A 16,201-nucleotide genomic window follows, 5' to 3' on the forward strand; every position below is an offset into this window, starting at 1 on the left:
TAAACGTCTTCTATAGGAACAACCCCATACAGTGGACTCCCGTTATAACGAAGTCCGTGGGACCGACAGTTTTCGTTCGTTATATCGAAATTTTAACCGATAATGTCGCAGCCTTAATTTTTTGACTTCGACGTTGTAACCGGAATTTCGAATTAACCGTGTTCGTCATAACAGGAGTGCACTGTAAGTATACATGAATACGACGGAACGATGCGGAGCTTCTGTTTGAAGCTCCCTGCTGGTACCACATATCTTACGCAAATAAGGAACACGTCCATGAAATTTTGTCGATATAGGTTTGTTAATTTATTTGGCATATACAAAATAATGTACGCATTTAAAGTGAGTATCTTTTCATTCCAGTCATACGATCATGAGTATAATCAGTAAATATTGAGAAAAAAATAAAACAATTCTTTGAAGTTTCAGGAAAAACTTTTTAAAGGCGCCTCCCCTGTACGGAAATCCTGGATCCGCCCCTGAAATGGCTATTGGGTTACATCCCTATAATGATAAAGCATGGGCCGCGAAATGAGGATATCAGTTCTCCACACTATAATATTTTCCTCTGGTAGCCCATTCGGGCCACGTGACTAAAATCTAAGATTTGAAATATCGGTGAAATGAAAAACAAAAATAAATGTATTGGCCCAATGTGAAAGTAGACGTAGCAATCCATTTTTAGTCTTAGCTGCCCGATCCGGCTACCGAAACGTAACCTTTACAAAGGAAAAAAAAAAAAAAAAAGGATGGAGGCCCGACAACATTCTTGTAGTACCGCGTCGCAGCATGCCGAGATCCGCATAATCATTGCAACAGATTAGCAGTATCACCACTGGACGCCAATGATTAGATAGCAGTGTTACTTCTATTCTGCTATAACACCATCCCCGTCAAAGTTTATGAGTCTGATTTCTCTGCTGTATAAGATGCAAAAGAATCGTATATCACAAAGTATTTCAGATTATTGCCATGGTAACCAGGAAGTAGGATTCAGCTATAGGAAATATAAAATGGATGTGTTTTTCACAGTCCGGATGTTTCCACAATACTATTAAAAGTTGGTCTATGAAGATTTTGTCAACACTGTTGAAGTAATGTATCTAAGTACACATAACTTTTGCGGCTTCTTATACAAGTTCCTAAAAGCATTCAATTCAAAAACTTGCAAAATCAAGTTATGATGTTTCAGTCTTGCCAGCAGGTTTTAATTGCTGTCGATCGGTTATTTTGAGTATCTCTTTATCAATTAATTTATCCCTCCTGTTTGCTCTACCCTGCCCCCCCCCCCCCCCCCGCTCCCTCCCTCCGCGTGACTGTGTGCGTGTGCATATGTGCGTGTGTGACTGGAAAATCTGTTGATGGTCAACCACTAGTTGCCAAACCATTTAAATATTCAGGTAATGCAGTGTGGGAAAAAAAATTGTTCGCTTGAATTAAAAAAAAAAAAAAAAAAACAATGAACACTGATCACATATACTCTCCTAAAATATTGGTAGTGTGTGTGTGTAAAAGGCGTTTGCACATTATTTAGAAAAACAAGGACGCCAGCTATCGGTATTCACAGCTATCGGTGAATGTTGGCCAGGGATGAAAGTGTGAACGAAACTGCCTCAAAAAAAGGCTCAAATTTTGTCATCATGGGGCAAATGTGGACAGCTTATGTAACACACCCTGATACAGCACCAGATCTAGAAAACATCCCGACATTTGATCCTCTATATGGATACCCAGATGGCAGACCAGAGAGGGGTAAGTGAACATTTTGCACCATGAATTTTCTTGTGGTCCCACATCTTGATATCGGGGTTAGCGCCTGGACGCCATGCCTGAACTACGTAGGGGCAAGCATGGTATTACCGGACGCATGGTATTACCGGACACGCACATTTTTGCGTACTAATGACATTCTGTACGCGCGAGACTTCGTAGATTAGCCTCACAGAACTTTGTGTGGACCGAAATCGCGAAAAACGCCACATAAAAATGTAAAAACACGAAAAAATTCACATTTTACCTCAAATTTATAGTTGAGTGACCCGCACCTCTTCATAGTTAATATTTATGCATGTTTGAATCACATTTCACGACTGAAATTCTATGAAATCCCACTCACATACAGGAAAAATGCTGAAGATTCCAATAAAACCAAAAGTTCACTGATCGATATTGGAAATTTGTAGCTATCGTCTTCAAATGCGAACGATGCGGAAAAGTTGTGCGCTAAGGATCCCGCAGCTCATCACCCGCGCGTGCAGCTCCTATAGACAAAGCACGTAAACTAGCAAGTATAGAGTCTAACCAGTTATCGATTTCTCACAAGGTTTTATTGCGTGAACTGTTCGAAATGTTCAAGACAGACATTTTACCGTAAAATACGAAATTTGAGCCTCGTTTGCCGATTTTTTCCTTGTCATCCGCTCGGTGAGAATGTGTACGGTGATTTGTGGGATGAATTATGATTCTGGTGCAAGGACTAGGTGCGAAAGACCTCGATTATTCGATTACGAAAATCGCGTCCGGTAATACAATGCGATTTAGCACCGCGCAAAAAACAACTATTTTTAGAGGGGTATGCTTGAAGCATATTTTCTAAAAACTGGAACCAAGAATTGACATACAGTTGGCTGAATTCGTAATTTCCAGGAGTCCGTGAATAAGTGGTGTTATTTTTAGCCGAAATTTCATCCACTGAGTACGGAAATCAAAGCCACGAAAAAAAGCGTCCGGTAATTGGATGTCCCACCCTACCACCATGGACCTTAGCCCCGGAGACCGAGCCGCAATGATGCGGCGGGGTCCTGGCGGCTACCTCGCAGTTTCGCTAAAGTGAGAATCACGAACAACTCCCTATTGCCACATACGGCGACTTCACATCACACATCACATCACATCTGATACGGAAGTAGCTAGTAGAGGACTGGTCCTGTAGTATTCCGGTCTCAACATAATATAATCATCTTCAACTTTGTTGCTTTATGATAATGTGCGTTGAGGAGCAGAGGTTTTAAATTTTTCCCCCCTCCAATGTCTGTCTAATAAATCTTTGAAATTATTAATCGAGGAAGCTTCAACAACATTAGCAGGCAATCTGTTCCAGTCGGCAACTACTCTCTGGCTGAAAAATGTACTTCTCAGTTCTAATCTTGAACGTTTGGTGAAGAGCTTGTATCTATGACCTCTTGTTGACCTCTTGTTGACGAATAAATCATGGGTAAATTTCTATCATAAACACAGTGACAATAAAAAATGAAATATACATTACCCCATTGCCTTGGTTCTTTTCACCAATTTATCTGGAAACTGCAAAATTTTCCACATTTTTTAGGGAGTAAGTGGCCTGCCCTAGTGGGAGAGCCGTGCTACCATTTTGAACGTGTATATCCATTAGTAAGCATCTACGCATGTAGCGAGTAATACGTAGCCTTTTGTCAAGGCCCTCTCGCTGTATGGTGTAGAGAGCCCAGCCGAGAAAGGTAGCGCGACTCGCTTCGCTCGTCCCTTCGCTCGTCCGTTACAGCGAGAGGGCCTTGGCAAAAGGCTAGCATGCAACGTTAGTGAGCATCGGTGAGCTGAAGATAATTCGCCTTTATAAGACAACATTTTCTGCATCATAAGTAACGAAATGCATCAAACAGTCGCCGATTTGAATCATTTAGGTTTAATCGACCCATGTAAGTATTCCTAGTAGTTTTTTTTGAAAAATTAAGGAAATATAGCGCCGGAACGGCACCCGTTTTGTACAACATTAAGATCTGAATGCGAAAACGGCGCAGCCCCAACACGCTGCGCTGCACGTTGGGGCTGGTCGCAGTTACATGGACCTAATATAACATGGACTGTTCACGGCAGTCTTTCTTTGATGTAAATGATCGTCACCCACACCTGATTATGTGCATCTTAATGAGTACAACGTACATTCAGGTGTCTTGACAATAACGATTGTGTAATCATGTATCGTCACTAACAAAAGAATCATTTCCCTCATTTCAGTCTTGTTTCGTTGATGTGCCTTTTTTCCAGATGGAAATGTCTTTGAATAAATACAGATGATGAGGAGCAGCAAACCTGAGATCATTACAAATTTTGTGTCAAAAGATGGGTAATTGCTGATTCGCACATTTTCGCACACGCATAAGACCTTGCCTAATGGCAAGATATATCTGTCCTCTACCATTACCGTCCCTTTTTGCTCTGAATTTAGCTGTGGAAAAGTGAAATATTGAGATCACAAATGACAATCAATCTGCCAAAATGTTAGCTTTCTTTTGAAAACTGCCTGCTTCTCCTAAGCGAAATTGTTTGAGGTATGATTTCCTAACATACATTTGTACACCACAACTGCACATTCACTGGCCATATCGTGTTTTCTGTCACTGGTGACATCTTCTAACAGCACGTACCCGAATATCAGACCGCTTGCACGCTTCCGTGATTTTGAATGAAAGCTATTGTTCGGTGCGTGCGAAGCTCTCCTCACACAAGAGGCAAGCAGTGACAGATTTCCACCACGCATTTCCCTATTGATACACTATCTCCTGGCGGGACGATGAATGCTCAGACACTTTAACTTGTAATATAAATAATAATTTTCATAGGAAACTCTCTATATACTGATTGTGGAGTTTGTCACCAGTGCGTGTTAATTGTAGCCAAAATCCCATAGGTGGTGACAAATTCCACGATCAGTATATAGGAAACTCTCGGCAAACTCTATATACTGATCGTGGAATTTGTCACCACCTATGGTATTTTAGCTGCTGTCAACACGGGCTGGTGACAAATTCCACGATCTAGAGAGTTTACCAAGTCTCCTTACACTAAATAAATTGTGAATTGTGACCTATATTTATTCATGTTAGATAAGATAACATTCTGAAAGTGCCGGGCAGAGTGGTCTTGAAGAGAAGGGAAAAGTGGGGTTGATGGAAAATACACAGGTTAATTACGATTTATTTAGTTCGGTAGTGGTATGATGACAAATTCCACGAGCAGCGAGTTTATCGAGAGTCGCGGAATCTGTCACCGCCCATAGGAACGCCATACAGTAAACACGGGCTGGCGACAAATTCCTCGATCCACGATTAGTTATACTAATCGTGGAATTTGTCACCACCTATGGGATTTGGGTGCCAGTTAACACGGGCTGGTGACAAATTCTACGATCAGTATATAGAGAGATTCCTACTCTGATTCGTATATGCTGGATAGGATAACATTCTGAAAGTGGCAGAGTGGTCTTGAAGAGAAGGGAATAGTGGGGTTGATGGAAGAAACAGGTTAATTACGCTTTATTTAGTAGGAAAGTGATGGTGACAAATTCCACGATTAGTATGTAGTGAGTTTCCTACTCTGATTCAATGTTTTTAAGGGCCTATCGCGGAATCTGTCACCGGCTATAGGAACGCCACGCGATATGAACACGGGCTGGTGACAAATTCCACGATTAGTTATTCTAATCGTGGAATTTGTCACCGCCTATAGGATTTTGGGAGCAGTTAACACGGGCTGGTGACAAATTCCACAATCAGTATATAGAGAGTTTCCTAGTGAGATTCGTATGTTGGATAGGATAACATTCTGAAAGTGGCAGAGTGGTCTTGAAGAGAAGGGAAAAGTGGAGTTGATGGAAGAAACAGGTTAATTACGCTTTATTTAGTAGGAAAAAGATGGTGACAAATTCCACGATCAGTATATAGAGAGTTTCCTAGTGAGATTCGTATGTTGGATAGGATAACATTCTGAAAGTGGCAGAGTGGTCTTGAAGAGAAGGGAAAAGTGGAGTTGATGGAAGAAACAGGTTAATTACGCTTTATTTAGTAGGAAAAAGATGGTGACAAATTCCGCGATTAGTATGTAGAGAGTTTCCTACTCTGATTCAATGTTTTTAAGGGCCTATCGTGGAATCTGTCACCGGCTATAGGAACGCCACGCAATATGAACACGGGCTGGTGACAAATTCCACGATTAGTTATTCTAATCGTGGAATTTGTCACCGCCTATGGGATTTGGATGCCAGTTAACACGGGCTGGTGACAAATTCCACGATATAGAGAGTTTCCTACTGTGATTCGTATCAAGTATGGTGATAAGCACAATCAGGGTATGCAATCATGACTTTCTCACTTTAAAAAATTGTAACTTCTAAAAGAATGCACCAACTGACTTAAAAATTCACATGCAGCATGCTAAGACATCAGTAATCACATGTGGTAAGACAATAGCTAATTTCTTCTCATTTACTGTTAATTATTTAATGTTAATTACCAAAAAGTCCCCCAAAACCCACGTAATGCGTCAAAAAAAGCGTTTTACAACTTACGTAAAATCAAGATTTGAGGTCCATATTTTAAGTCTACCCCTATGTGTTTGGTATCAAATTAATGGATTTTTTCCTGGCATTGCTTGCATGCAATAAAAAAACAGTGGTTCTTTCAGCTGGAGAAAGTTATAAGGTCTGAAGTCCCATCCTGGTAGGAGTGTAATGCTAGCTTATTTTTGTGACATTGTGACCTTTTAACCCATGCTGTACAGCTATACATGGAGAAACAGCTTATTTTTCTGCTTTTCCTGAAAGTACTGAAGACACACTACAATATGGTGCGCTGTTTGCCAATAAATGTTCAGCCAGTTTTGAGTTTTGAACCATTTTCAAATGCTGAGTAAAATAAGTGCAGCCGTTTTTCAGTATTTTCAGTGAGGTATATCCTAATTTGACCACTTTAAAGGTAGGGGATACCTTTTACAGACCTCCCAAAATGCAGCAAAACATTAAATATGAACCTCAGGGGACTTGCTTAGGCCACTGCTTAGAAATTTGGAAGTCAACAGTTATCTAAAATTTGAATGATGCACAAAACTCAACTACTCAGTAGTTCTGTGTGTCAGCCACACTTAAGCCTTTTTGTTGCATTCTTCTGTATTTGTGATCTATAAACACAAATCTAAAAGTACAAGAGCTGATGTAATAACATATAGAGTGTGTGGTAAGAATGTATATAGAAATGTTTGTAAGTGTTGATGAACTTTCTTCACAAAATATACATGATGGACACACATGCAGTACATGGGTCTGCAAAGGTAGCCTAGTAATGTACTGGAATTTACGGTGAGCCCCGAAAACAATTCAATTCAAAATCTAACCGTCAAAAAAATGTACTAAATGTTACCTTCCACTTTCAATACTTTATGGGAGTTTCTAAAATGATATTCTCTTCAACATACCACTGTATTTATACAACTCTTCATTAAGGCGTGCAAATGGGATTCCCTACCTTTAAAGACTCTTTTCCCCTTATTGAATATCCTTGTCTTTTTAACCGTGAATTGTACATATGTAGAAATCTATTGTGTGAAAATTTTAGCAAATTTGAGCAATAGGAACTTATTTTTTTATATTTTTACAAATTGCTGAACATAAATAAGTGCGATACACGCCCATGTTATACTGCATGAAGGTCATATGATAAGTGTGCAGTGTTCATATTTCAATGCTTGTTCAATTTCTAAAGATATCATAAGCAAAAACATTATTTTGGCTTAATATGTCATTGTTTGACTGTCACAGCTTGGATATCAACTCAAGTCATCATAAATCTCACATTCATTCTTCTATCTGTGTTTACAAATATGAGAATTGATCCAAACACTGTGCGCACATTCAAGGTCAAACTGTACAGATAATTTTTTGATGAAAAATATAATATCTTCCAAAGTACCCGCCCTAATTTCATAAAAATTTGTAATAATGGCCACTATATGTCTGTTACCTATTCCTGAAAGTTTCGCCTCTTCACTCTTTGGCAAAAGTGAAATATGATAAAATATGTAAAAGTGGTTTTATTTGAATTCAAAATAATGCCTACAAAATTGATCATCCATTTCGAGAAGTGAAAATATGAAATTCATTCATATTTTGTGATATGTCATGGCTATGTGCTGGTGGTGAATGAAAGAGATATTTATCAGGAATATTTAACAGAATTATCAGATGAAAAAAACATTCTCCTTTTTTTTAATGAATTTTTCCAATATATTAGTCATTTCAATGTAATTCGACACCCTAATTTAAATGCTAATTTATGCGCAGTTTAATGCAAAATTTTGACTCGTTCTTTACATGAAATGAAAATTTGAACACTCAGCTACAACAAACAACAAAAAAAGCATTTTCACCAAGTTTTTTCATTTTTGCCCTGTTACACAATTGCATACCCTGATTGTGCTATTGACCATATATGTTGGATAGGATAACATTCTGAAAGTGGCAGAGTGGTCTTGAAGAGAAGGGAAAAGTGGAGTTGATGGAATAAACAGGTTAATTACGATAGGTTTAGTAGGAAAGTGGTGGTGACAAATTCCACGATCAGTATATAGGGAGTTTCCTTCTCTGATTCATTTATGTTGGATAGGAGACATTCTGAAAGTGGCAGAGTGGTCTTGAAGAGAAGAGAAAAGTGGGGTTGATGGAATAAACAGGTTAATTATGATTTATTTAGTTCAGGAGTGGGCGAATATGGTGACAAACTCAATGACACTGGAGAGTTTGGTCGAAAGTTAAGGGCCTATCGCGGAATCTGTCACCGGCTATAGGAACGCCACACAATATGAACACGGGCTGGTGACAAAGTCCACGATCAGTATATAGAGAGTTTTCTACTGTGATTCGTATATATGTTGGATAGGATAACATTCTGAAAGTGGCAGAGTGGTCTTGAAGAGAAGGGAAAAGTGGGGTTGATGGAATAAACAGATTAATTATGATAGGTATAGTAGGAAAGTGGTGGTGACAAATTCCACGATCAGTATATAGGGAGTTTCCTTCTCTGATTCATTTATGTTGGATAGGAGACATTCTGAAAGTGGCAGAGTGGTCTTGAAGATCAGGAGGGGAAAGTGGGGTTGATGGGAATAAACATGTTAATTACGATAGGTTCAGTAGGAAAGTGGTGGTGATAAAATCCCTATATTAAAATGCTTCCTATCCACCATGGATAAATCACGACACAATCCACGACTTCTTTAGTTTTAGAAGGTCAAGGAATTTCTCTATAATACTGATACAATTTGTAGTGGAATTTGTCACCGTGTACGTATGGGATATTTTGATGCAAGGAGCATGGGCTGGTGATCTATAAATCGTGTTGTATATTAATTGTGATTCGCCTATATGTGCACATGGGATAGCAATATTCTAAAAGTGGCCGAGTGATCATGAAGAGAAGGGAAAAGTGGGGTTTCGATGGAATAACTGGTTAATTACGATTTATTCACTACGAAAAGTGGTGGTGACAGACATCACGTAACAGTTGACTTGAAATGAGATCGCGCAACAGTCGACGACTTGAATACAAGCATAATCGCGTGCTTGAGATCGCGCAACGAACGAGCGATTTGAAAGGTTGCCAATCGTGGATCGCACGCGACGCGACCCCCACCGTACCGATCAACTGCGATTGTGCGAGTCACTTTCTCGCAGCGCAATACGCGAGCTGTCAAAGGCGAAGTTGTCCGGCCGTGGAAATTTGTCACTGGTGACAAATTTCACGATTATGCCCATTCACTTTACTTGATTTTTGTGAGTTATTTTCTTCTGCGCATATAGTTTTAGATTTCTCGAATCTCCGTCTTGTTCTTCTCCTGGTTTGCTGGCGGTGACGATCATGGGATCAAAGCAGTGAAGCATGCTAAGAATGTCTTTGTGGCGCTTTTGAGATGTACGGGTGCATAAATTAATTAACGATACGATGAATGTCCATGTGTATTAGGTCCATGGTACCACTAATGCACTATAGGGGTCTAGACTCTAGGGACCCTGGGAGATATCTAACGTTAGTAGGGTTCTACTAGCTACTACTCGTCTTCTGAACACGAACAGTTAGTATTTAAAGTTTACTGTAATAAGCTGTGGGCTGTACCTAAAATACACTAGGTGATCCAGACACTCCACTCGGGCTAGACAAGTATCATCAGCTTGTTTTAAAGGACAAGTTCACCTTCATTAACATAAGGATTGAGAGAGAATGTACAAAATGTAGCAATTAACTTATATAGTAGAACACATCTTTGAAAGTTTGAGGAAAATCGGACAATCCGTTCAAAAGTTATGAATTTTTGAAGTTTTTGTGCAGTCACCGCTGGATGAGAAGACTACTGTAGTGTATGATGTCACATGCATACAACAATAAAGGAAAATATAAAGAGAATTTCACAAAATGTCATCTTTTGAAAAAAGTCTTTTGAATAAAGTACACATTCCCTTGACTCGTTACTGACATATGTTATGGGTAATATTATTCCCATTGCCTTTAGAAAGATGCAAGTCAAGTGCTCTTTTATTATGCGAAAAAAGTGAAAATATGTTAAATTTTCTTTACATTTTCTTTATACTGTTTACATTTTCTTTATACTGTTGTACTCATATAACATCACGAGCCTTAGTAGTCTCCTCATCCAGCGGTTCCAACACAAAAATTATAAAAATTCATAACTTTTGCGTCGATTGTCCAATTTTCCTCAAACTGTCACTGATGTGTTCTACTACAGTACTGTAATATTGCTGCATGCTCTCAATCCTTATGTTTATGAAGGTGAACTTGTCCTTTAAGTAGCACAGTTGGCATGCTCGTGTCGTGAAATAGAGTCTCTAGAGATTTAGAAACTCTAGATATCTACTACTGTCTGTATGATTGAATTTAAAGGGAAGGCAAACTTAAAGAGCAATGTGGATTGAGTGAAAGCAGCAACATTAGTAGAACACATCAGTGAAAGTTTGAGGAAAATCGGATCATTAATGCAAAATTTTTAAAGTTTTGGTGTTGTAACCGCTGGATGAGGAGACTACTGTACTAGACTCTACTAGAGGTTATGACATATGAGTGGACAATAATACAAAGAAAATATAAAGGAAATTAAACAAAAATTCACTTTTCTAGCATAATATGAAAGAGCACTTGACAACAATATAAAGAAAATATAAAGGGAATTCCACAAAAAAAAATCATTTTTCATGAAAATTACACATTCCATCAACTTGATACTGACATATAAAGGGTAGCAATTATTCCCCCTGCTTTCTGAAAGTGGCCAGTCGAGTGCTCTTTCATTATGCTAGAAAACTTAATTTTTGTGGAATTTTCTTTATATTGTTGTCCACACATATACGTCATAACCTCTAGTAGTCTCCTCATTCAGCGGTTCAAACACCAAAACTTTAGAAATTCGTAACTTTTTCATTGATTGTCCAATTTTCCTCAAACTTTCACTGATGTGTTCTGCTAATGTTGCTGCTTTCACTCAATCCACATTGCTCTTTGGGTTTGGGTTCCCTTTAATGCAAAAAAGTGATTTTCACTTTTAAAGATTTTAGTCACGGTAAATTGTTCTGCAGATTTTGATCTTTATTTTGATACTAAATTTGCGTATAATATCGGATCTTATCATGACGATATAATTAGTTGAATTTGCGTGAATTTTACCTGCTTTTCATGGAAGATTTTGTCGTCTAAAGTTCTTTTTTGGTTCCTGACCGGTTTAAGAAACTGTTGTTTCTGACTTTGGCTTTTTCGTAGAGAGGAAACTTAGATACTCATCATATATTGGAGTCAAGGAGATGCAAACATGATTTATACTAGTTTTTCTGTTCTGAAATGTCTGTAAAATTCACTACTCAGCCGGATTTATGCTCCACACAAAGTGTACAGTGGCGTGAAAGAGCTCTCTCATTGGACAGTGCTTGCATCCAGCACTTGAACTTGGCTTGAACTACACGCGTGCCGAGAAACCGCAAGTGGCATCAAACCGTGGGCCGTTATGTAGCAGCGTAATGACGTAATGCAAGCGCTGAATGCAAGCGCTGTCCAATGAGAGAGCTTAATCTTGAGATTGCATGGTTTCAAGCTGATCAGCACTGACATCGATGTATATTTCACTGGTTCCTGACCGGTTTGAGCAACAAATTGTCAAGATATTTACATGAATAGAAAGATTAAGAGATAGACTACCAAATAATTCATTTTCATTGAGATGCAAAGTGAATTTGGTATTCTTTTTACGTCTTGAACGTGTACTGCATGAATTACTTTTTTCATCATTTTTCAAGCTCAAATTACGCTATGATATTTTTCATTTACAATAATTTGAGTAACATGTGACGATAGTTTACATATTTTCCTTGAATTTGATACCAAATTTGTGAATATAAGGTGTATTTTTGTTGCCGAAAGCCAAAGGACAAAATCCCCTTACTCAGCTCATTAGTATGCAAGCCTCGAGCGGGGCTTGCATACGAGTTGAATAAATACGAGCGAATTATTGGGTGCTGCGGTCTGACTGACATTGGAAGTGTGGCAGCTGAGCTTGTGATCCTCTCTGTGCCATTTGGTGTGAGAGTATGATGCGTTCAGCTGCTTTGAAGTTGCTGATTTGTGCTACATGTATGTCTCTTCACCAGGAACCAAGCCTCTGATGAGTCTGAACTATGATGTTTTAATTTTGATAAATGCTTTTATTATGTTCTTTGTATGAAGGCATACATGTAACTCATTGCGTACATATTCATGTCTCATGTACATGTACATGTACATCTCACTTACTGTAAATCAACATTTCATGGAGGTATACAGTATGGCAGTATTTGTACTACAGTGAAGTACAATAAGCAAGTTCATGTCTTTTCTCTGCAGAGATGGTTGCTACTCAGGAAGAGATGAATCAGGCAAGAGTTCCTCTGGACAAGCGAGACTACTGCGCCCATCTGTACATTGCCCTCATGAAGTGCAAAAACGAGAATTTCCCTAATGCGCTCAAGTGCAACCACGTCAAGCATGAATACAACCATTGTGAATATGAAGAGTGAGTATCCTTTCTGTGACTAAATTCTCTCTTTTGGTTGACTTGTTGCTGCTGGCGATTACAGATTGTACATGTATTTCATTGGATTTCATTACAATTTTAGATAAGTTGCTTTTTAGTGTGTTATACAGTGTAGCATATTTCCAGTGTACAAATAGTATTTTTGAAAATGTAATACAGCGTAGCATATTTCCAGCGTACAGTGGACTCCTATTATAATGAAGTCCTTGGGACCGGCACTTTCCTTTCGTTATATCGAAATTTCGTCATTACCAAACAAACAAGAAAAAGCATAATGATGATAATGTTGCTGTCTGAAGTTTTACTTCATTGTAACCGGAATTTTGTTATAACCATGTTTGTTATAACGGGAGTGCACTGTACAAATTTTTACATTTAAATAGACTTTTGTGGCTGTGTTTCTCAATTTTCCCATGTTTGAAGCGCATTTCAATACCCACTCTAAAAACTCATTTGGAAATGCCTTTCAGATCTTGTTTCTCGGGTAATTGCATTTATCAACTCTGTCGAGAGTTGATTGGGAGGCCTGTCCAGCTCCATTGCACAGTTGGAGGAGCAGAAATGTGCAGTTGCCAGTGGTTGGTGTGGGCAGGTTCTCTCTTTTGAGTTTATCAACTCTCAATAAATGCATTTTAGGCTCGAATGAGTTTGTGATCACACTTCCTTTCAGAGCTTCAGAAACTTGTTCCTAACCCCATAATCAAAGCAGCTTTGCATCTGTCAACTGCCCAAAACTCATTAATTCTGCACCAAAAATGAGTTGATAAATGCACCCTGTAGTATTTACCTGGTAGAGTATAAACAAATAAAGTAGGAAAATGTTTTATTCACATTGGACAGATGGTGAGAAAGTGATACAGTAGTATTTTTTTATTCAAATTAGTATTATGACTTTTTATGTACACATATTCATGTGGATGGATGGGAACCTAAGATTTAACAAGTGGTATGTCCTGTTACGGATCCATTGTTTTGTTATACATTATATTTTCAAGAATGAATGTCCTCTGGTTGATGTTAGAACAAAGGAGTCTCACATAATATGTATCATTTTTTTTATTCACAAGGCAAACATGCATAGCAAAACTTTGGTTCACTTTATCCTTTGTTTGTTTTTCCGTTTTGTTTGTTCTCTTGATGCAGCTTTGTTCTCAGGATGAAGGAGTACGAGAGGGAGAGGAGACTGCTGGAACGGGCAAAGCGGAAGAGACTAATTGCAGAGCGAGAGGCGATGGAGGATTGAATAATGATTATCTTTAGCTTTTACTTGATGTTCCCATAGAGATTTGTGTATTATTCCCCCTGCTATAAAGCTTTATTGTTATGTGCCTGGAATGCAACAAAGAATACACGGAATTCACGATAACATTTTACACTGCAGGAAGAATTGGTCATGAAGTGATGTACAAAGGATACTTTAGTTTCTGGTGTCCAGGGCAGGCAATAAATGCTATGTGCTTGGAGATGAAATTACTGTTGTTTTTGGAGCTATCATATGGTCAATCTTGGCCCTGTCAATTTGTGAGCCACAGATCTTTGCAGACTGTGATTTTGAGAGTATATTCACAATGCTGCATATTTCAAAGGGCTTTGAAGACAGTTTGATTTCCATAGTTTTCAATAAGGACTAATAAGAATGAGAAAGAATAAGTTGCTTGTGGTTGCTATGATGTGACAGATTTATCTATTCTGCCATTAATTGTGAGAATTGTCGTTATTGTACAGGTGGCTTTCACATCAAGAGAGTGCATGCCACACTAGAAGAGTGTCACTGTGTGTGATAGAGTGAGTTTTAAGCAGAAAAGCATCTTGCTTCTATACTTGGTAGTGAGGTTGTGAATTTCTTGCTTTGTATAAAATATCACATATTTTGAATTTTGAATCTCCCAAATATGATTGAGAGTGGTTGGCAGGCATTGTGATGCAGCAGCCACATTGAGAAAATAAAGCCATTTTCAAGCACTTAACATTCAGTCTTTGTGTCTACAATTCTTGTTTTGTAATCTGTAGTTTGTTCCCACACAACTTTGCACAAGTACTTTTGCAGTAGAAAATTTTATTTACATGAAGTTAATACAGTTCACAAGTTTGACCATGACTTTATACACTCAGTTGTCTATTCTACTTAAAATTCATGTTCACGTGGCTGCTAATAATGAAGTCCTTAGAACGGGCAGACCCCCAGTTTTCTTTTGATGTGGGGGGGGGGATGTCAATTTAACCCCCCCCCCCCCTTCAGATCTTGGCCGCGATCACATGATCGCCGCAAAATTTTGCCTGAATATAGAGCCAGATGTCAACTGAAAGATTACATGGTCATACAATAGAAAAATGTTGATTTTTATATTTTTTAATGAATTAATTATGCAAAATTACGCATGAAATCATATTTTCACCTATAACTCCATCAAAAAGAATGAAGGATTTCTAAATTTTTGTGTCAGAGTTTCTCAAGACACATCAAACAATTTTCTTGTAAAAAAATAACGCAATCAAAATCAGTTTCTTTTGTTTTTATTGTTTTGTTAATTTCTTATGTATTTCACTGTTTTTTCCTTCAGATCTTGGCCACGATCACATGATCGCCGCAAAATTTTGCCTGAATATAGAGCCGGATGTCAACTGAAAGATTACATGGTCATACAATAGAAAAATGTTGATTTTTATATTTTTTAATGAATTAATTATGCAAAATTACGCATGAAATCATATTTTCACCTATAACTCCATCAAAAAGAATGAAGGATTTCTAAATTTTTGTGTCAGAGTTTCTCAAGACACATCAAACAATTTTCTTGTAAAAAAATAACGCAATCAAAATCAGTTTCTTTTGTTTTTATTGTTTTGTTAATTTCTTATGTATTTCACTGTTTTTTCGACCTTTTGTTTTCCATTGTTTGTTTGCCAAAATTTGTTGCAGGCACTTTTTCAAGCTTATCTAAATTAGAATTGATAAATTTCAATGTTCAAAAGTTGAAATAATCTAATTTATAGAAATTAAACCAAAAAAAAACACGATTTGCATTGGATTTGCACACGAAATCATGAATTTGAGCTGTTTTCGGGTTGACATGCATATGCAAAACATTGCGTAACTTCAGAACGGTGTACCCGGACGTCGCAAATTTGGTCTCAAAATACGCGGGAGACTTCAGTGAAAAAAGTCATGTAACGATGCAGCAAAATCTTTGCACGTTGCGGAATCGTGGTGCCAAATGTCGAGGGGGGGGTCAATTTGACCCCCCCCCCAGTTAAAATAGGGTTAAACGAGAGCACCTGTTGATATATAAGTTATATGGATGTGACATTTTGCCATTGTTGCCCAGCA

The 16,201-nt window shown here is 38.1% G+C and overlaps 1 protein-coding gene across 1 annotated transcript; it reads left to right on the forward strand.

The window, feature by feature from the left end:
* The first annotated feature begins 1,589 nt into the window (after window positions 1-1,589).
* Window positions 1,590-14,537, forward strand: LOC139735244 (NADH dehydrogenase [ubiquinone] 1 beta subcomplex subunit 7-like). The gene is made up of 3 exons (XM_071645999.1): window positions 1,590-1,752; window positions 12,684-12,852; window positions 14,017-14,537. The coding sequence occupies exons 1-3, from the start codon at window positions 1,641-1,643 to the stop codon at window positions 14,114-14,116; spliced, it is 381 nt and encodes a 126-aa protein (XP_071502100.1). The 5' UTR covers window positions 1,590-1,640; the 3' UTR covers window positions 14,117-14,537.
* Window positions 14,538-16,201: the final 1,664 nt, after the last annotated feature.

The sequence above is a fragment of the Diadema antillarum genome, unplaced genomic scaffold, assembly GCF_040938485.1.
Source record: "Diadema antillarum isolate AM-2024a unplaced genomic scaffold, OU_Dant_1.0 seq00000567_RagTag, whole genome shotgun sequence".
NCBI classification, from domain to species: Eukaryota; Metazoa; Echinodermata; class Echinoidea; order Diadematoida; family Diadematidae; genus Diadema; species Diadema antillarum.